General features: G+C 50.5%; 1 protein-coding gene across 1 annotated transcript in view; it reads left to right on the top strand.

The window, feature by feature from the left end:
• Nucleotides 1–22,552, top strand: part of LOC137328820 (insulin-like growth factor-binding protein-like 1) — a 67,411-nt gene extending 44,859 nt beyond the window's left edge. The window contains exons 3-5 of the mRNA XM_067994367.1: nt 17,554–17,670; nt 19,309–19,426; nt 21,750–22,552. Of these exons, the coding sequence (XP_067850468.1) occupies nt 17,554–17,670; nt 19,309–19,426; nt 21,750–21,787 (273 nt within the window). The 3' untranslated portion in view covers nt 21,788–22,552. The remainder of the gene's footprint in view (nt 1–17,553; nt 17,671–19,308; nt 19,427–21,749) is intronic.
• The last annotated feature ends 529 nt before the right edge of the window (nt 22,553–23,081 follow it).

Here is a 23,081-nt window from a genome sequence, read left to right as displayed (position 1 = left end):
ATTCTCACATCCTCCTGCACTCTCACACCCTCCTGCACTCTGTCATCCTCCTGCACTCTCTCATCCTCCTGCACTCTCTCATCCTCCTGCACTCTCTCATCCTCCTGCACTCACTCATCCTCCTGCACTCTCACACTCCTGCACTCTCTCATCCTCCTGCACACTCACATCCTCCTGCAATCTCACACGCTCCTGTACTCTCACACGCTCCTGCACTCTCTCATCCTCCTGCACTCTCTCATCCTCCTGCACTCTCTCATCCTCCTGCACTCTCACATCCTCCTGCACTCTCTCATCCTCCTGCACTCTCACACCCTCCTGCACTCTCTCATCCTCCTGCACTCTCTCATCCTCCTGCACTCTCACACGCTGCTGCACTCTCACACCCTCCTGCACTCTCACATCCTCCTGCACTCTCTCATCCTCCTGCACTCTCACATCCTCCTGCACTCTCTCATCCTCCTGCACTCTCACATCCTCCTGCACTCTCTCATCCTCCTGCACTCTCTCATCCTCCTGCACTCTCTCATCCTCCTGCACTCTCACATCCTCCTGCACTCTCTCATCCTCCTGCACTCTCACATCCTCCTGCACTCTCACATCCTCCTGCACTCTCACATCCTCCTGCACTCTCTCATCCGCCTGCACTCTCTCATCCGCCTGCACTCTCTCATCCTCCTGCACTCTCTCATCCTCCTGCACTCTCTCATCCTCCTGCACTCTCACATCCTCCTGCACTCTCACATCCTCCTGCACTCTGACATCCTCCTGCACTCTGACATCCTCCTGCACTCTCTCATCCTCCTGCACTCTCTCATCCTTCTGCACTCTCTCATCCTCCTGCACTCTCACATCCTCCTGCACTCTCACATCCTCCTGCACTCTCACACGCTCCTGCACTCTCTCATCCTCCTGCACTCTCACACCCTCCTGCACTCTCTCATCCTCCTGCACTCTCACACGCTCCTGCACTCTCTCATCCTCCTGCACTCTCACACCCTCCAGCACTCTCACACCCTCCTGCACTCTCACACGCTCCTGCACTCTCTCATCCTCCTGCACTCTCACACGCTCCTGCACTCTCTCATCCTCCTGCACTCTCTCATCCTCCTGCACTCTCACACGCTCCTGCACTCTCTCATCCTCCTGCACTCTCACACCCTCCTGCACTCTCTCATCCTCCTGCACTCTCACACCCTCCTGCACTCTCTCATCCTCCTGCACTCTCACACGCTCCTGCACTCTCACATCCTCCTGCACTCTCACACCCTCCTGCACTCTCTCATCCTCCTGCACTCTCACACCCTCCTGCACTCTCTCATCCTCCTGCACTCTCACACCCTCCTGCACTCTCACATCCTCCTGCACTCTCACACGCTCCTGCACTCTCTCATCCTCCTGCACTCTCACACCCTCCTGCACTCTCACACCTTCCTGCACTCTCACACCCTCCTGCACTCTCTCATCCTCCTGCACTCTCACATCCTCCTGCACTCTCACACCCTCCTGCACTCTCACACCCTCCTGCACTCTCTCATCCTCCTGCACTCTCACACCCTCCTGCACTCTCACACCCTCCTGCACTCTCACACCCTCCTGCACTCTCTCATCCTCCTGCAATCTCTCATCCTCCTGCACTCTCACATCCTCCTGCACTCTCACACCCTCCTGCACTCTCTCATCCTCCTGCACTCTCACACCCTCCTGCACTCTCACATCCTCCTGCACTCTCACACCCTCCTGCACTCTCACATCCTCCTGCACTCTCACACCCTCCTGCACTCTCTCATCCTCCTGCACTCTCTCATCCTCCTGCACTCTCACACCCTCCTGCACTCTCACATCCTCCTGCACTCTCACACCCTCCTGCACTCTCACATCCTCCTGCACTCTCACACCCTCCTGCACTCTCACATCCTCCTGCACTCTCACACCCTCCTGCACTCTCTCATCCTCCTGCACTCTCTCATCCTCCTGCACTCTCACACCCTCCTGCACTCTCACACCCTCCTGCACTCTCACACCCTCCTGCACTCTCACATCCTCCTGCACTCTCACATCCTCCTGCACTCTCACACCCTCCTGCACTCTCACATCCTCCTGCACTCTCACATCCTCCTGCACTCTCTCATCCTCCTGCACTCTCACATCCTCCTGCACTCTCACACGCTCCTGCACTCTCTCATCCTCCTGCACTCTCACACCCTCCTGCACTCTCACACCCTCCTGCACTCTCACACCCTCCTGCACTCTCACATCCTCCTGCACTCTCTCATCCTCCTGCACTCTCTCATCCTCCTGCACTCTCACATCCTCCTGCACTCTCTCATCCTCCTGCACTCTCTCATCCTCCTGCACTCTCACACCCTCCTGCACTCTCACACCCTCCTGCACTCTCACACCCTCCTGCACTCTCACACCCTCCTGCACTCTCACATCCTCCTGCACTCTCTCATCCTCCTGCACTCTCTCATCCTCCTGCACTCTCACATCCTCCAGCACTCTCTCATCCTCCTGCACTCTCTCATCCTCCTGCACTCTCTCATCCTCCTGCACTCTCTCATCCTCCTGCACTCTCTCATCCTCCTGCACTCTCACATCCTCCTGCACTCTCACACCCTCCTGCACTCTCACACCCTCCTGCACTCTCACACCCTCCTGCACTCTCTCATCCTCCTGCACTCTCTCATCCTCCTGCACTCTCTCATCCTCCTGCACTCTCACATCCTCCTGCACTCTCACACCCTCCTGCACTCTCACATCCTCCTGCACTCTCTCATCCTCCTGCACTCTCTCATCCTCCTGCACTCTCTCATCCTCCTGCACTCTCACACCCTCCTGCACTCTCACATCCTCCTGCACTCTCACATCCTCCTGCACTCTCACATCCTCCTGCACTCTCACATCCTCCTGCACTCTCACACCCTCCTGCACTCTCACACCCTCCTGCACTCTCTCATCCTCCTGCACTCTCTCATCCTCCTGCACTCTCACACCCTCCTGCACTCTCACATCCTCCAACACTCTCTCATCCTCCTGCACTCTCTCATCCTCCTGCACTCTCACACCCTCCTGCACTCTCACATCCTCCAACACTCTCTCATCCTCCTGCACTCTCTCATCCTCCTGCACTCTCACACCCTCCTGCACTCTCACATCCTCCTGCACTCTCACATCCTCCTGCACTCTCACATCCTCCTGCACTCTCACATCCTCCTGCACTCTCACATCCTCCTGCACTCTCACATCCTCCTGCACTCTCTCATCCTCCTGCACTCTCACACCCTCCTGCACTCTCACACACTCCTGCACTCTCACACGCTCCTGCACTCTCACACCCTCCTGCACTCTCACACCCTCCTGCATTCTCACATCCTCCTGCACTCTCACACCCTCCTGCACTCTGTCATCCTCCTGCACTCTCTCATCCTCCTGCACTCTCTCATCCTCCTGAACTCTCTCATCCTCCTGCACTCTCACACTCCTGCACTCTCTCATCCTCCTGCACACTCACATCCTCCTGCACTCTCTCATCCTCCTGCACTCTCACATCCTCCTGCACTCTCTCATCCTCCTGCACTCTCACACGCTCCTGCACTCTCTCATCCTCCTGCACTCTCTCATCCTCCTGCACTCTCACACGCTGCTGCACTCTCACATCCTCCTGCACTCTCACATCCTCCTGCACTCTCTCATCCTCCTGCACTCTCACACGCTCCTGCACTCTCTCATCCTCCTGCACTCTCTCATCCTCCTGCACTCTCACACGCTGCTGCACTCTCACATCCTCCTGCACTCTCTCATCCGCCTGCACTCTCTCATCCGCCTGCACTCTCTCATCCGCCTGCACTCTCTCATCCTCCTGCACTCTCACACACTCCTGCACTCTCACACCCTTCTGCACTCTCTCATCCTCCTGCACTCTCTCATCCTCCTGCATTCTCTCATCCTCCTGCACTCTCTCATCCTCCTGCACTCTCACACTCCTGCACTCTCACACACTCCTGCACTCTCACACCCTTCTGCACTCTCTCATCCTCCTGCACTCTCTCATCCTCCTGCACTCTCTCATCCTCCTGCACTCTCACACTCCTGCACTCTCACATCCTCCTGCACTCTCACATCCTCCTGCACTCTCACATCCTCCTGCACTCTCACATCCTCCTGCACTCTCACATCCTCCTGCACTCTCACACCCTCCTGCATTCTCACATCCTCCTGCACTCTCACATCCTCCTGCACTCTCACACCCTCCTGCACTCTCACATCCTCCTGCACTCTCACATCCTCCTGCACTCTCACATCCTCCTGCACTCTCACACCCTCCTGCACTCTCACATCCTCCTGCACTCTCACACCCTCCTGCACTCTCACACCCTCCTGCTCTCTCACACCCTCCTGCACTCTCACACCCTCCTGCACTCTCACATCCTCCTGCACTCTCACACCCTCCTGCACTCTCACACCCTCCTGCATTCTCACATCCTCCTGCACTCTCACACCCTCCTGCACTCTCTCATCCTCCTGCACTCTCTCATCCTCCTGCACTCTCTCATCCTCCTGCACTCACTCATCCTCCTGCACTCTCACACTCCTGCACTCTCTCATCCTCCTGCACACTCACATCCTCCTGCAATCTCACACGCTCCTGCACTCTCACACGCTCCTGCACTCTCACACCATCCTGCACTCTCTCATCCTCCTGCACTCTCTCATCCTCCTGCACTCTCACATCCTCCTGCACTCTCTCATCCTCCTGCACTCTCACATCCTCCTGCACTCTCACATCCTCCTGCACTCTCTCATCCTCCTGCACTCTCACATCCTCCTGCACTCTCTCATCCTCCTGCACTCTCACATCCTCCTGCACTCTCTCATCCTCCTGCACTCTCACATCCTCCTGCACTCTCTCATCCTCCTGCACTCTCACACCCTCCTGCACTCTCTCATCCTCCTGCACTCTCTCATCCTCCTGCACTCTCACACGCTGCTGCACTCTCGCATGCTCCTGCACTCTCTCATCCTCCTGCACTCTCACATCCTCCTGCACTCTCTCATCCTCCTGCACTCTCACATCCTCCTGCACTCTCTCATCCTCCTGCACTCTCACATCCTCCTGCACTCTCTCATCCTCCTGCACTCTCACATCCTCCTGCACTCTCACATCCTCCTGCACTCTCTCATCCGCCTGCACTCTCTCATCCGCCTGCACTCTCTCATCCTCCTGCACTCTCACATCCTCCTGCACTCTCTCATCCTCCTGCACTCTCACATCCTCCTGCACTCTCACATCCTCCTGCACTCTCACATCCTCCTGCACTCTGACATCCTCCTGCACTCTCTCATCCTCCTGCACTCTCTCATCCTCCTGCACTCTCACATCCTCCTGCACTCTCACATCCTCCTGCACTCTCACATCCTCCTGCACTCTCACACGCTCCTGCACTCTCTCATCCTCCTGCACTCTCACATCCTCCTGCACTCTCACATCCTCCTGCACTCTCACACGCTCCTGCACTCTCTCATCCTCCTGCACTCTCACACCCTCCTGCACTCTCTCACCCTCCTGCACTCTCACACCCTCCTGCACTCTCTCACCCTCCTGCACTCTCACACCCTCCTGCACTCTCTCATCCTCCTGCACTCTCTCATCCTCCTGCACTCTCACACGCTCCTGCACTCTCACATCCTCCTGCACTCTCACATCCTCCTGCACTCTCACATCCTCCTGCACTCTCACACGCTCCTGCACTCTCTCATCCTCCTGCACTCTCACATCCTCCTGCACTCTCACACGCTCCTGCACTCTCTCATCCTCCTGCACTCTCTCATCCTCCTGCACTCTCACATCCTCCTGCACTCTCTCATCCTCCTGCACTCTCACACCCTCCTGCACTCTCACACGCTGCTGCTCTCTCACATCCTCCTGCACTCTCACATCCTCCTGCACTCTCACACGCTGCTGCACTCTCTCATCCTCCTGCACTCTCTCATCCTCCTGCACTCTCACACGCTCCTGCACTCTCTCATCCTCCTGCACTCTCACACCCTCCTGCACTCTCTCATCCTCCTGCACTCTCTCATCCTCCTGCACTCTCTCATCCTCCTGCACTCTCACACCCTCCTGCACTCTCTCATCCTCCTGCACTCTCACACCCTCCTGCACTCTCTCATCCTCCTGCACTCTCATCCTCCTGCACTCTCACACCCTCCTGCACTCTCTCATCCTCCTGCACTCTCTCATCCTCCTGCACTCTCACACCCTCCTGCACTCTCACACCCTCCTGCACTCTCACACCCTCCTGCACTCTCACATCCTCCTGCACTCTCTCATCCTCCTGCACTCTCACATCCTCCTGCACTCTCACACCCTCCTGCACTCTCTCATCCTCCTGCACTCTCACACCCTCCTGCACTCTCACACCCTCCTGCACTCTCTCATCCTCCTGCACTCTCACATCCTCCTGCACTCTCTCATCCTCCTGCACTCTCACATCCTCCTGCACTCTCACACCCTCCTGCACTCTCTCATCCTCCTGCACTCTCACATCCTCCTGCACTCTCTCATCCTCCTGCACTCTCACACCCTCCTGCACTCTCTCATCCTCCTGCACTCTCACACCCTCCTGCACTCTCACATCCTCCTGCACTCTCTCATCCTCCTGCACTCTCTCATCCTCCTGCACTCTCACACCCTCCTGCACTCTCTCATCCTCCTGCACTCTCTCATCCTCCTGCACTCTCACATCCTCCTGCACTCTCACACCCTCCTGCACTCTCTCATCCTCCTGCACTCTCACATCCTCCTGCACTCTCACACACTCCTGCACTCTCACATCCTCCTGCACTCTCTCATCCTCCTGCACTCTCACACCCTCCTGCACTCTCTCATCCTCCTGCACTCTCTCATCCTCCTGCACTCTCACATCCTCCTGCACTCTCACACCCTCCTGCACTCTCTCATCCTCCTGCACTCTCACACCCTCCTGCACTCTCACATCCTCCTGCACTCTCTCATCCTCCTGCACTCTCACACCCTCCTGCACTCTCTCATCCTCCTGCACTCTCACACCCTCCTGCACTCTCACACCCTCCTGCACTCTCTCATCCTCCTGCACTCTCACACCCTCCTGCACTCTCACACCCTCCTGCACTCTCTCATCCTCCTGCACTCTCACACCCTCCTGCACTCTCACACCCTCCTGCACTCTCTCACCCTCCAGCACTCTCTCATCCTCCTGCACTCTCACACGCTCCTGCACTCTCACACGCTCCTGCACTCTCACACCCTCCTGCACGCTCACATCCTCCTGCACTCTCACACCCTCCTGCACTCTCACACGCTCCTGCACTCTCTCATCCTCCTGCACTCTCACATCCTCCTGCACTCTCACACCCTCCTGCACTCTCTCATCCTCCTGCACTCTCTCATCCTCCTGCACTCTCTCATCCTCCTGCACTCTCACACCCTCCTGCACTCTCTCATCCTCCTGCACTCTCACATCCTCCTGCACTCTCACATCCTCCTGCACTCTCACACCCTCCTGCACCCTCTCATCCTCCTGCACTCTCTCATCCTCCTGCACTCTCTCATCCTCCTGCACTCTCACGCTGCTGCTCTCTCACATCCTCCTGCACTCTCACACCCTCCTGCACTCTCTCATCCTCCTGCACTCTCTCATCCTCCTGCACTCTCTCATCCTCCTGCACTCTCTCATCCTCCTGCACTCTCTCATCCTCCTGCTCTCTCACATCCTCCTGCACTCTCACACCCTCCTGCACTCTCTCATCCTCCTGCACTCTCACATCCTCCTGCACTCTCACACGCTCCTGCACTCTCACACACTCCTGCACTCTCACACACTCCTGCACTCTCTCATCCTCCTGCACTCTCTCATCCTCCTGCACTCTCACATCCTCCTGCACTCTCACACCCTCCTGCACTCTCTCATCCTCCTGCACTCTCTCATCCTCCTGCACTCTCTCATCCTCCTGCACTCTCTCATCCTCCTGCACTCTCTCATCCTCCTGCACTCTCACGCTGCTGCTCTCTCACATCCTCCTGCACTCTCGCACCCTCCTGCACTCTCTCATCCTCCTGCACTCTCTCATCCTCCTGCACTCTCTCATCCTCCTGCACTCTCTCATCCTCCTGCACTCTCTCATCCTCCTGCTCTCTCACATCCTCCTGCACTCTCACACCCTCCTGCACTCTCTCATCCTCCTGCACTCTCACATCCTCCTGCACTCTCACACGCTCCTGCACTCTCACACACTCCTGCACTCTCACACACTCCTGCACTCTCACACACTCCTGCACTCTCACACCCTCCTGCACTCTCACACCCTCCTGCACTCTCACACCCTCCTGCACTCTCATCCTCCTGCACTCTCTCACCCTCCTGCACTCTCTCAGCCTCCTGCACTGTCTCATCCTCCTGCACTCTCACATCCTCCTGCATTCTCACATCCTCCTGCATTCTCTCATCCTCCTGCACTCTCTCATCCTCCTGCACTCTCACATCCTCCTGCATTCTCACATCCTCCTGCATTCTCTCATCCTCCTGCACTCTCACACCCTCCTGCACTCTCACACCCTCCTGCACTCTCTCATCCTCCTGCACTCTCTCATCCTCCTGCACTCTCTCATCCTCCTGCACTCTCTCATCCTCCTGCACTCTCACACCCTCCTGCACTCTCTCATCCTCCTGCACTCTCTCATCCTGCTGCACTCTCTCATCCTCCTACACTCTTTCATCCTCCTGCATTCTCTCATCCTCCTGCACTCTCTCATCCTCCTGCACTCTCACATCCTCCTGCACTCTCACATCCTCCTGCACTCTCTCAGCCTCCTGCCCTCTCACACGCTCCTGCACTCTCACACACTCCTGCACTCTCACACACTCCTGCACTCTCACACCCTCCTGCACTCTCACACCCTCCTGCACTCTCTCATCCTCCTGCACTCTCTCATCCTCCTGCACTCTCTCACCCTCCTGCACTCTCTCAGCCTCCTGCACTGTCTCATCCTCCTGCACTCTCACATCCTCCAGCATTCTCTCATCCTCCTGCACTCTCTCATCCTCCTGCACTCTCACATCCTCCTGCACTCTCACACCCTCCTGCACTCTCTCATCCTCCTGCACTCTCTCATCCTCCTGCACTCTCACATCCTCCTGCACTCTCTCATCCTCCTGCACTCTCACACGCTCCTGCACTTTCTCATCCTCCTGCACTCTCACATCCTCCTGCACTCTCACATCCTCCTGCACTCTCTCATCCTCCTGCACTCTCTCATCCTCCTGCACTCTCACACGCTCCTGCACTCTCACACTCCTGCACTCTCACACTCTCCTGCACTCTCACACCCTCCTGCACTCTCACACCCTCCTGCACTCTCACACCCTCCTGCACTCTCACACCCTCCTGCACTCTCACACCCTCCTGCACTCTCACACCCTCCTGCACTCTCACACCCTCCTGCACTCTCACACCCTCCTGCACTCTCACACCCTCCTGCACTCTCACACCCTCCTGCACTCTCACACCCTCCTGCACTCTCACATCCTCCTGCACTCTCACATCCTCCTGCACTCTCACATCCTCCTGCACTCTCACATCCTCCTGCACTCTCACATCCTCCTGCACTCTCACATCCTCCTGCACTCTCACATCCTCCTGCACTCTCTCATCCTCCTGCACTCTCTCATCCTCCTGCACTCTCAGCCTCCTGCACTGTCACACGCTGCTGCACTCTGTCATCCTCCTGCACTCTCACATCCTCCTGCGCTCTCACATCCTCCTACACTCTTTCATCCTCCTGCATTCTCTCATCCTTCTGCACTCTCTCATCCTCCTGCACTCTCACATCCTCCTGCACTCTCACACGCTCCTGCACTCTCTCATCCTCCTGCACTCTTTCATCCTCCTGCATTCTCTCATCCTCCTGCACTCTCTCGTCCTCCTGCACTCTCACATCCTCCTGCACTCTCACACGCTCCTGCACTCTCACACCCTCCTGCACTCTCTCATCCTCCTGCACTCTCTCATCCTCCTGCACTCTCACACGCTCCTGCACTCTCTCATCCTCCTGCACTCTCTCATCCTCCTGCACTCTCACATCCTCCTGCACTCTCACACGCTCCTGCACTTTCTCATCCGCCTGCACTTTCTCATCCGCCTGCACTCTCTCATCCTCCTGCACTCTCTCATCCTCCTGCACTCTCTCATCCTCCTGCACTCTCTCACCCTCCTGCACTCTCTCAGCCTCCTGCACTGTCTCATCCTCCTGCACTCTCACATCCTCCTGCATTCTCTCATCCTCCTGCACTCTCTCATCCTCCTGCACTCTCACATCCTCCTGCACTCTCACACCCTCCTGCACTCTCTCATCCTCCTGCACTCTCTCATCCTGCTGCACTCTCACATCCTCCTGCACTCTCTCATCCTCCTGCACTCTCTCATCCTCCTGCACTCTCTCATCCTCCTGCACTCTCTCATCCTCCTGCACTCTCACACCCTCCTGCACTCTCTCATCCTCCTGCACTCTCAGCCTCCTGCACTGTCACACGCTGCTGCACTCTGTCATCCTCCTGCACTCTCACATCCTCCTGCGCTCTCACATCCTCCTACACTCTTTCATCCTCCTGCATTCTCTCATCCTTCTGCACTCTCTCATCCTCCTGCACTCTCACATCCTCCTGCACTCTCACACGCTCCTGCACTCTCACACCCTCCTGCACTCTCTCATCCTCCTGCACTCTCTCATCCTCCTGCACTCTCACATCCTCCTGCACTCTCACACTTTCCTGCACTCTCACATCGTCCTGCAATCTCACACCCTCCTGCACTCTCTCATCCTCCTGCACTCTCTCATCCTCCTGCACTCTCACATCCTCCTGCACTCTCACATCCTCCTGCACTCTCACATCCTCCTGCACTCTCACACTCCTGCACTCTCACACTCTCCTGCACTCTCATATCCTCCTGCACTCTCACACTCCTGCACTCTCACACTCTCCTGCACTCTCACATCCTCCTGCACTCTCACATCCTCCTGCACTCTCACACCCTCCTGCACTCTCATATCCTCCTGCACTCTCACACACTCCTGCACTCTCACACCCTCCTGCACTCTCACACCCTCCTGCACTCTCACATACTCCTGCACTCTCACATCCTCCTGCACTCTCACATCCTCCTGCACTCTCACACCCTCCTGCACTCTCTCATCCTCCTGCACTCTCACACCCTCCTGCACTCTCACATCCTCCTGCACTCTCACACCCTCCAGCACTCTCACACCCTCCTGCACTCTCTCACCCTCCTGCACTCTCACACCCTCCTGCACTCTCACATACTCCTGCACTCTCACACCCTCCTGCAGTCTCACACCCACCTGCGCTCTCACACCCTCCTGCGCTCTCATATCCTCCTGCACACTCATTGGGAGGAGGATGTGTGAGTGCAGGTGGGTAGACTGCCAATTGGTCTGACCAGTTTTATTCTTTGTAGCGGTCTGCTACAACTGAGTGGCTTTCTAGGCCATTTCAGAGGGCAGTTAAGAGTCAACCACGTTGGTGTGGGACTGGAGCCGTGTATAGACCAGACCAGGGAAGGACGGCAAGTTTCCTTCGCTAAAGGACATTAGTGAACCAGTTGAGTTTTTATGACCATCCGACAGCTTCATGATCTCTTTTAATGATACCAGCTTTTTATTCCAGATTTATTTAGTTAAAGATTTATATACGTGGAACAAGGCCCCTGCCCCCGCGCACACTCCTTCTGTCATTTTTATGGCGACGGACGTTGTTACACTCCCAATCGCAGGCCGCACCCCCCTCCCAAACATGAGCCTCTCCGACGTCCCTATCACGGGCCCCTCTCTCCTCCCAATCATGGGCCTCTCTCCCCTCCCTATCGTGGGCCTCACTCCCCTTCTGATCGAGAGCTTCTCTCTCCCCTCCCAATTCTGAGCCTCTCTCCCCATTCGATGTAGGGCCTCTCTCCCCTCCCAATTGTGGGCCTCTCCTCCCTCCCGATCACGGGCCTCTTTCTCCCCTCCCTATCACGGGCCTCTCTCCCCTCTTGATTGCAAGCCTCTCTCCCCATCCAATCGAGGGTCTGATTCTCTTCCCGATTGTGGGCCTCTCTCTCCTCCCAATTGCGGGCTTCTCCCCCTCCAAATCAAGGGCCTCCCTCTACCCTCCCGATCATGTGCCTCTCCCCCCTCCTGATTGCGGGCCTCTCTCTCCCCTCCCTATCGCAAGCCTCTCGGACCTCCCGATTGCCGGGGACCAACCCCAAGGGGGTCCCTGGCTGCTGCCTCCTGCCGCCGGTGTTCCCTCCCATCCGCCGGTCAGGCTGTCCAATTGCTGGCTGCCGGGCAGGAAACTAAGCTAAAATACATTAATGCTGTCCTGCCACTAAGTTCGGCAGGACCTCCGTCTTGTCGGGTTCTTCAGCCATTTGCGGCCTCACCCCCACACTCCCCGCCTCCCCGTAAATATTGGGGCCACAGTCTCTGGATTATTAGTCCCGGCCCTTGGATTAATAGTCCTGGAACATAACCACTACGGACATTGCACCTCTTTTGTTGCCGTCAATCTCCGTTCTTTAGGAGATGAGGCAAGTTTTATCTCTTGCCCTTCCTGATGTGCATTGTGCACAGTTTTTATTGCCTGACTTTGTCTTCCTTTGCAGCAGGTCCTGTGGAGGTGAATTGTTGGTCGTTGGATGTACAGCCCCTCTGTCAGATGATATCACCTAAAGTTTCACATGCAAATTAGTCATTGTAAGATAGACTTTTCCTTAAAACTCAAATACCTAATGCAGGATAAAGTGCCATTGCATAGCTACATTATTAATAAGCCCTGTGTGTCAAAGCACTGTGGGGAAAGGAGTGCAATAATTAAAACACCTACCAGGATCCCTGGTCTCAAGAGTAACTTGATAGTGTTTCACTTTAGGGAAAAAAGGATTCTACACCATAAAAAGCAAGAGTTTTGACTGGCAGTTGGTCCAAATGTCCACGAGTTACAGTCCGAAGAGAAAAGCAAGACATCTAAAATGGTGCCAGAGCATCTGGGCATCTTAAAAATAACAGGAAATCAGGGAAACACTACCTTTGATGGGGTTTTTGACCTAGATATCATTGCAAATCATTTTAATTTCTAAAACTACAACCTATAACTAAGACATGCAAAAAGAAATGAGACAATCGGCAGACGACACGCTGTTGCATTTCACCTGGGTGTGTACAACAATGTCACTGAAATTGGTTGTTTGCAGTGTTTCATTTGATAATTGCCTACATGTAATCTTTAAAAAGCATGGAATGTAGCATATCTTTGACGAGAATGTTTGTCATTTAATTTATTTTGGTAAGTAGGAGCACAGTATTTTGCCTGCTACCACATAACTAATTCTGGCAAACTTCTTATAGAATGACAATTTACCAGCTCAGTCAGATGGTCATTACCGATTGGGCAGTTTCACCTAATTCAAATATTCCACTAATATGAAAGCGTTGACAGGATAATTTCTTTGACATTTGTTACATTTTGGGACTTTTTATCATTTTGTTCACAGAAGGGATTTGGAATTGAGTTATGTTTAAGTGCTGCGTTTGAAATTAAAGTGAATTTGTGTGGGTTTAAATAAAAGCCACAGGCGGCGGGCATTGTATTAAAACTGGACGAGCCAGTTTGCGGAATTTCATAGCTCACAGTCTATTTTAAACTGATACAATGAAGGTCAATTGTCTCATCCTGAGCCCCTTAGCCAGGATGGCCCCTATTCGTTTTGAGAATAGAAGAAAAGGTTTCTATGGACCCGCATCACAAAACAGGAGGAGAGGTAGCTGATTTTATTCACAAATCACCAAATGGAAATGAAGTCACAGTAATAGCACTACCACTGGTGTGAAACCAGTCACTTTTTTTTAAACAAGAGACTGCACCTTCTAGACTGGGGGCCAAGAACTGAAAGCTAGAATGCAGGAGATCAGTTTTTGCAGTTAGAAGTTTAGAAAGAAGGGTAATGGCAAGAACAAGTCAGCCCATGAAAGTGACAGAGTGTGTGGTTTATTATTTTTTTCCTATTTTTGAAGGAGGGAAGCGAAATTGAGTGAAGTAAGTGGGATTTGCTTTAACTGTTACTCTGTACATTCACTTGCTATCTGTATAATAAAGCAGCTTAATGATTCATATTCGGCCTAATAGTTCTCAATCCATCTTTGGAAAAATTGGAAAAGTGCACTTGAGGGCGCAATTAAAAGACATGATATCCAGCTTCGATCATGAGGGGTTCTAATTGTTACATCCCTGGATTCCACTATCATATGATTAAATATTGGGCAGTATGGGCAGACTCCCAAACGTTTTTTTTTATTTGTTCATGGGATGTGGGCGTCGCTGGCGAGGCCAGCATTTATTGCCCATCCCTAATTGCCTTTGAGAAGGTGGTGGTGAGCCGCCTTCTTGAACCGCTGCAGTCCGTGTGGTGAAGGTTCTCCCACAGTGCTGTTAGGTAGGGAGTTCCAGGATTTTGGCCCATCGACGATGAAGGAACGCCGATATATTTCCAAGTCGGGATGGTGTATGACTTTGAGGGGAACGTACAGGTGGTGTTGTTCCCAAGTACCTGCTGCCCTTGTCCTTCTAAGTGTTAGAGGTCGTGGTTTGGGAGGTGCTGTCGCAGAAGCCTTGGCGAGTTGCTGCAGTGCATCCTGTGGATGGTACACACTGCAGCCACAGTGCGCCGGTGTTGAAGGGAATGAATATTTAGGGTGGTGGATGGCGTGCCAATCAAGCGGGCTGCTTTGTCCTGGATGGTGTCGAGCTTCTTGAGTGTTGTTGGAGGGAAGGTCATTGATGAAGCAGCTGAAGATGGTTGGGCCTCGGACACTGCCCTGAGGAACTCCTGCAGCAATGCCCTGGGGCTGAGATGATTGGCCTCCAACAACCACTACCATCTTCCTTTGTGCTAGGTATGACTCCAGCCACTGGAAAGTTTTCCCCCTGATTCCCATTGACTTCAATTTTACTAGGGCTCCTTGGTGCCACACCCGGTCAAATGCTGCCTTGATGTCAAGAGCAGTCACTCTCACCTTACCTCTGGAATTCAGCTCTTTTGTCCATGTTTGGACCAAGGCTGTAGTGAGGTCTGGAGCCGGGTGGTCCTGGCGGAACCCAAACTGAGCATCAGTGAGCAGGTTATTGGTGAGTAAGTGCCGCTTGATAGCACTGTCGACAACACCTTCCATCACTTTGCTGATGATTGAGAGTAGACTGATGGGGCGGTAATTGGCCGGATTGGATTTGTCCTGCTTTTTGTGGACAGGACATATCTGGGCAATTTTCCACATTGTCGGGTAGATTCCAGTGTTGTAGCTGTGCTGGAACAGTTTGGCTAGTGGCGCAGCTAGTTCTGGAGCACAAGTCTTCAGCACTACAGCCAGGATGTTGTCAGGTCCCATAGCTTTTGCTGTATCCAGTGCACTGAGCCGTTTCTTGATATCACGTGGAGTGAATCGAATTGGCTGAAGGCTGGCTTCTGTGATGGTGGGGATATCGGGAGGAGGCTGAGATGCATCATCCACTCGGCACTTCTGGCTGAAGATGGTTGCAAACGCTTCAGCCTTGTCTTTTGCACTCACGTGCTGGACTCTGCCATCGTTGAGGATGGGGATGTTTACAGAGCCTCCTCCTCCCGTTCGTTGTTTAATTGTCCACCACCATTCACGACTGGATGTGGCAGGACTGCAGAGCTTTGATCTGATCTGTTGGTTGTGGAATCGCTTAGCTCTGTCTATAGCATGTTGTTTCTGCTGTTTAGCTTGCATGTAGTCCTGAGTTGTAGTTTCACCAGGTTGGCACCTCATTTTTAGGTACGCCTGGTGCTGCTCCTGGCATGCTCTTCTACACTCCTCATTGAACCAGGGTTGATCCCCTGGCTTGTTGGTAATGGTAGAGTTAGGAATATGCCGGGCCATGAGGTTACAGATTGTGCTGGAATACAATTCTGCTGCTGCTGATGGCCCACAGCACCTCATGGATGCCCAGTTTTGAGCTGCTAGATCTGTTCTGAATCTATCCCATTTAGCACGGTGGTAGTGCCACACAACACGTTGGATGTGTCCTCAGTGCGAAGACAAGACTTCGTCTCCACAAGAACTGTGCGGTGGTCACTCCTACCAATACTGTCATGGACAGATTCATTTGCGACAGGTAGATTGGTGAGGACGAGGTCAAGTAAATTTTTCCCTCGTTTTGGTTCGCTCACCACCTGCCGCAGGCCCAGTCTGGCAGCTATGTCCTTCAGGACTCGGCCAGCTCGGTCAGTAGTGGTTCTACCGAGCCACTCTTGGTGATGGACATTGAAGTCCCCCACCCAGAGTACATTCTGTGCCCTTGCTACCCTCAGTGCTTCCTCCAAGTGGTGTTCAACATGGAGGAGGACTGATTCATCAGCTGAGGGAGGGCGGTAGGTGGTAATCAGCAGGAGGTTTCCTTGCCCATGTTTGACCTGATGCCATGAGATTTCATGGTTCCAGAGTCAATGTTGAGGACTCCCAGGGCCACTCCCTTCTGACTGTATATCACTGTACCGCCACCTCTGGTCGATCTGTCCTGCCAGTGGGACAGGACATACCCAGGGATGGTGATGGAAGAGTCTGGGATGTTGGCTGAAAGGTATGATTCTGTGAGTATGGCTATGACAGGCTGTTGCTTGACTAGTCTGTGGGACAGCTCTCCCAATTTTGGCACAAGTCCCCAGATGTTAGTGAGGAGGACTTGCAGGGTGGACTGGGCTTGGTTTGCCTTTGTCGTGCCCGGTGCCTAGTGGTCCGATGCTCTGGTGGTCTGTCTGGTTTTATTCTTCTTGTGACTTTTTTTAGCGAGATTTTACAACTGAGCGGCTTGCTCGGCCATTTCAGAGGGCAATTAAGAATCAACCACATTGCTGTGGGTCTGGAGTCACATATAGTCCAGACCGGGTAAGGAGGGCAGGTTCTTCTTCCCTATAGGACATTAGTGAACCAGATGGATTTTTATGACAATCCGGTAGTTTCATGGCCACCATTACTGATGCTAGTATTTTAATTCCAGATTTTATTTAATTAATTGAATTTAAATTCCCCAGCTGCCGTGGTGGGATTTGAACTCATGACTCCGGATTATTAGTCCAGGCCTCTGGATTACTAGTCTAATAACATAACCATATGCTACCGTACATAAGTTGTTCAGACTGCTGATGGCAGTGTTGTACCTGAGAGAATATCTAAGGCAGGCCCAAAATATGTCACTATTATTAGCCATAAATTCTTATTTTGTTATTTTATAAATTATAAATTTATAAAATCTCAAAGCTGGGTACTGAGTAGCATTGTCTGGTGTGAATTATTGGCATATACTTTGGATCATGTACATCTTTCTGTTCATCCAATATTGCAGATTCCCATTGTGTTGTCCTGCACTGTATTATTGTTTCTTATTTATTTGCTAGTCTTCTTTATCATTTAATTATTGTTTATTTATTTGTTGTGAGCAGGTTACTGAGTCCCCCAAGGGAGTAAAGCTTTTGGAAGAGTTGCCAGGAGACCGGGTGAATGTTGCGGTTCAGGTTCGTGGCGGACCATCCAAACATGAAAGCACAGGATGGGTTTTGGTAAGAAATAAGTTTATACACACATAGAGAGTAGATGGCACAGCACTGGGTACAGACAGAGACAACTGTGACAATGTTAAGTCTGTCACAAAACTGCCCCTGGTAGAACTTGGCAAAGTTATACCAGAGTATCAATGGGCAACAGAATTCCCAGTGAGATGCATCCTTCCATCAATATTGGCTGGCACTTTAGGGTGAATCCCAAACTCCTAGCGGAAAGTCACACTCAAAGGGAGCACGGGTCGGAGAACCTGGGCAAACATGTTTAAGTCCAATCTCCAGCTCCCTGTGAGCAGTGGTCCCTACTGGGGATCCAGGAGCGCTGTATTAACCTTTATCTATGAGAGGGATCCAGCAGGTAGGAGAAGTGGTATCTAAAGATTCAGCCCAAGTATTTTGTGCAGACTGTTATGCATTGCTTCAGAAAATTAAGATGCAATGATTTTAGAATTCTCGATTAAAGAGGTAGGGAAATATAAGGGAATAATTTTATTCAAACGACACCCCATTTTTTTTATATAAGATAAAATAACTTGCCATAAATGTATTTGACATATTCTTGAAAGTGTTAGTTCTCCCACCCCCACCTCACCACCCTCCACCCACCCCCACACCCCTCATCCATCCCCCCCACCTCTCGGCCACTCCCCCCCCACCCCCCACCCTTCAACGTAGTAAAACATCGCAAGGCACTTTGGGATGTCCCAGCCTGCTTAATAGATGATAATATCCTATCTGTGCAAGATTGATGTTGCGAGCAACGACAAGTAGCACAGAGCTTTCTGGAAGGTTCCCACTTAGCTACCAGCTGCAGCAGTTTAGTTTCTTATACGCACACAGGCTAGCCCGGGGCTGCAGCTCTCCATGTTCTCATGTAATTATTCACGTACAGTGCATGCAGTATTAAGTTTGCTGTTTTCTCTGAAACAGGAGGAGTTCTTGCCCTTCTAGCCAAAATAGCAGTCTCATCATGGAATGGGATGAAAATAATGCTCAACGCTGTACAGAGGACCTATGATCACACACTATTGGTTATGGATTTCCAGGGTCACAAGTTCAATATTTTCCAAATCCTGCATTTCCCCCTCCTGATGGTGCATGGCTATAAATACCCCACTCTGATCCCTCTCCATGGTGTAATCTACCAGCATTCTCTGACTAAAATGCAGGGTGTGGAACATTTATCACTAGACAAGCTCTCCCAGACTGGCCAAGTGCTTCCCCTACACATAACTCCCTTTAACGTTGTATTAGGAAAGGAGGGAGGTACTGCACTCACTAAGGAAACCGATCACTTAGGAAACAATTGGATGCTGCAATGAGGGGACTTTAAGTTCTCTGTCTAGATGGATGAATTAAGATGTTTTTTTCTTATCAATAACGATCTTGTGATGGAAAATAATATCAAGCGTTCACACTGGTCATTGCCAAAACTCTTAAATGGTTGTTACAAGCCTCACCCTGGTTTTATTAATGTGTATAGACTAACACAATGGAGGATAGCGTTCAGGTTGATTGGATTGATCTTTGTCCTTGCGGAAGTCCAAGCGTGTTTACAGTTCTATCTCCAGTAATTCCTGTTTTTACACATAATATATATAACTCAACCTCTTTTCCAAATTCTTCCTTGTAACTCAGATTAACCCACTGACGAAGGAAGATGAAGGTGTCTATCAATGTCATGCCAGCAATATCCTTGGAGAGGTTCACACAGAAGGTACAATCGAGGTCACGGAGAAAGCTGCTAGAATTAAAGGTACGATTAACACCATAATAATTGAGCGGTAATCTGCTGGCATGTAGCATTTCATTAGTCTGACCTGAGAAAATCTGCCAAGGTCTGGGGTGAAGTAAATGGGACATTGCTCCACTGAGTTTACTTCGGGATTCCACCAGACAGGGAAGTTCCAGCTAAAACCTTTAGAGATGGCATTAACTCCAGCCAACAGGCGTCGTTGGAGATGACATTTAAGCATGCTTGGTTAGATTCTCAACTACAAACTGCCAGGTATCTGTGGACGCCACAACATGGATAGCATCATTGCATGTAGATTGTGGTTCCCGCAGAAGTTAGAGGGGGAGAAGGATAGGATGCTTGAGAGCAGTGTGGGCATAGGAGGCATATTATCAGGAAATACTTCCAGCACTGGCAGAAAATCAGCTGTCCTGGCTTGATTGGGGAGCAATGTATTAGGAGGCTCAAGCTTAGCAGACAGACAATTACTCTCCATAGTCTCATTGGCAGAAGACTTGCATTGCACAACCAGCACGGTAATGTTGACCACAGCACTGAATTTGGACATGGCTGGTACATTTTAGGTACCTATGGAACATTTGCTGTGTGTTGCAACATTGTGCAAGGGATTTCACAGAAGCTCTTCATTGGAAGGTAGCATACTACATACCCTTTCAGCACTGACCCAAACCAACAGAAGAAAGTACATTTTTACGATTGTTTCTTCCCTGGTATATCGTATACCTATCACAAATCCAAATGCCTACATGAATAAAAAAGGAATAAAAACAGAAAATGCTGGAAAAGCTCAGCAAGTGAGGCAGCATCTGTGGAGAAAGAAACAGAGTTAACGTTTCAGGTCGAAGACCTTTTGTCAGAACTTACTACTGACTACAGGGTTCTTACGAAAGGTCTTCGACCTGAAACATTAACTCTGTCTCTTTCTCTGCGGATGCTGCCTGACTTGCTGAGCTTTTCCAGCATTTTCTGTTTTTATTTCAGATTTCTAGCATCTGCAGTATTTTGCTTTTGATTTAGTAAATAAAAAAGGATATTATTTACTTAATGTGCAAATGACGAGTGATGCCCACAGGAAAATTCTCTTTCTTCACTTTCTTCCCTCTCTCTCCTCCATTTCTCTCTCTTTTCTGCTTTGCTTCTCTCTCTCTTCTCCTTCACTTTTAAATCTTGAATTCTCCTCCTCCAGTTCTATTTTCTCTCCCCCGCTGTTTTTCTCTCTTCTCCTTCACTTTTGTTTCTGCCACTTTCCTCCATCACTCAGGTATCTCTCTCTCCGTCCTCTTCACTCTTACAAATTGTCTTACATAGGCAGACTTAAAATCAGCTGCAGATATCTGACACTAATTTACCTGCTACACAAATTATTGGTATAGAAATTATCCTTTTTCTCTTTCTTTGTTTCTTTCCCTTTATTTACCAAGCATAATCCAAACCATAAGCAAATGATGCTTTAGAAGAATGCGCTTATGAGTAGTCACAATAAAAAGAGATGGAAGTGATTTTGCTACAGTAACTCCTTTTCACTGAAGGAGACAATCTTCGCTCAGATCTTTTCTTTTTATATATTCCTTTTACAAACTTCTTATTTTAGTCCTGTAGTTCTTAGAATTTAAATTCTTTTATAAAAGGAGGATGCCTGAGCTAGATTCAAACCAAGGTGCTGGCCAATATGCCAACTTCTGCATCATCCCGTCCCCAACTATATATGTTGATTTTAATAATATTCAAACTGGACCTCGCCCCTAGAAATGGTGAACTTCCTCCTTTAGTGAAAAATGGAAGAATGTTTACTTAAGTCTGTAATTATCCAGTCACACGTGAAATTGGGGGAGCTTGCAACTTTGAAATGTGCGATTTGTGGGAAAGTGATTTTATTGGTAACACGATAATTAAGGAGAAAAACAGGCATTTTCCCACTTTTTGTTAAAATGATTTTTTGTTAGACGAGTGTGTGAAACCCATCACCAATGTGGGAATGATTAAATTAAGTTAGAGCTGATTGGGTGAAAAATCCCATGTTACTATGCTGCAATTAATGGATGAAATCTAACCATTCAAATTTACTACTTTATGTCTAGTGTTTTCGATGAGGCTATATTTAGCTTGCCTCAAGATGTCCTACATTACTCAAACAAACAATATTAAGAAAGTATTCTTACATCCTGAGTGAAGTGTTGCACTGGATCAAAACCATTTTAACTCTTAGTGTACCAGAGATCAAGGAACCAACACTAAGTTATATCTTTAACATTGTCTTAGAATTTCCTTTGAGCTGCTTCTTTCTTTGGAATGTTGTTTAATTGGTTGGTTGTCATTTTCTCAGGTAAGAAGAAAGCTGGCCTTCAAAAGGAAGAAAACTAGACCCTGACTGACTCCAAATGCTGTCACCGTCGACTCCATACCGATAAATCCTTATACTGCTTTTTAGGATTAGGTAAAGGTGCAACATAACTAACTGAATTGAAAATGATGTATTTTGTACCATTTTCCTCTACTTTTGTAAAATTTTTATGATAACATTGGTAGGCACGGTATAAAATGATTGTCGTGTGCAGAATCTCCAGGGTGTGAGAATCAAAATGTCTTAGATTTGTGTTGGGGGGGGAGTGAGCATTTAAATCTCACAGCATTTGTATGAAAGGTGGAGACAGGGTGTAATATGGTAGCACCATAACAAGGATAATTAGCATAGTAAATTATTTCGTGCTACGTTAACTAAATTTTAATCTTCCAGCAAAGTTCCTGGTACAATGTTTAACTCTTAAACCTCACAATAGGCTTGTTGTCTTCGGTGCTGCCCAATAGTCTTTGTATAGATTTCTTTAAAAACTGTACTTTTATATTTTTAAGGAACTTTACCTTCTATTTTACTGAACTAACAAGATGACAACTTATGCAATAACTGAGCTCCACAATTTTAACTGAAACCACTATTTGTAAATAGATGGGTGCTGCATAGCTCTGATACTGGCAGTGACCTGCTGTCACTAATCTAGCATGGAGGTTTTCAACAAGAACTGCTGAAGCTATGTGAAATATGACTGCCAAATGCATACCAATTCAGCAATCTTTGTTCTGTATTCTTTCTGAAGTGTTTTAATAAAAATCTTTGTTCCACTTCAGAAACATTTCCCTTTTTTATGTCTTATTTTTCGAGTTCATATTTTCTCTCCTTGCAATGACTCATCATCTCCAGCTGAGGAGTTAACGTAATGGAAGTATCTCATTGAAACATATAAGATTCCAATGGGGCTTGACAGGGTAGATGCTGAGAGGTTGTTTCCCCTGGCTAGAGAGTCTAGAAGGGGGCACAGTCGCAGGATAAGGGGTCGACCATTTAAGACTGAGATGAGGAGGAATTTCTTCACTCAGAGGGTTGTGAATCTTTGGAATTCTCTACCCCAGAGGGCTGTGGATGCTGAGTCGTTGAGTATATTCAAGGCTGAGATAGATAGATTTTTGGACTCTAGGGGAATCAAGGGATATGGGGATCGGGCAGGAAAGTGGAGTTGAAGATCAGCCATGATCTGAATGAATGGCGGAGCAGGCTCAAGGGGCCATATGGCCTACTCCTGCTCCTATTTCTTATGTTCTTATGCTCTTTGTTAATTTTGCTATTACCAATTCAATATGTTTAGCCTAACACTCCACCTTT

This window comes from Heptranchias perlo, chromosome 1, assembly GCF_035084215.1.
Source record: "Heptranchias perlo isolate sHepPer1 chromosome 1, sHepPer1.hap1, whole genome shotgun sequence".
Lineage (NCBI taxonomy): Eukaryota > Metazoa > Chordata > Chondrichthyes > Hexanchiformes > Hexanchidae > Heptranchias > Heptranchias perlo.
This window is presented reverse-complemented; position numbering and strand designations above follow the sequence as displayed.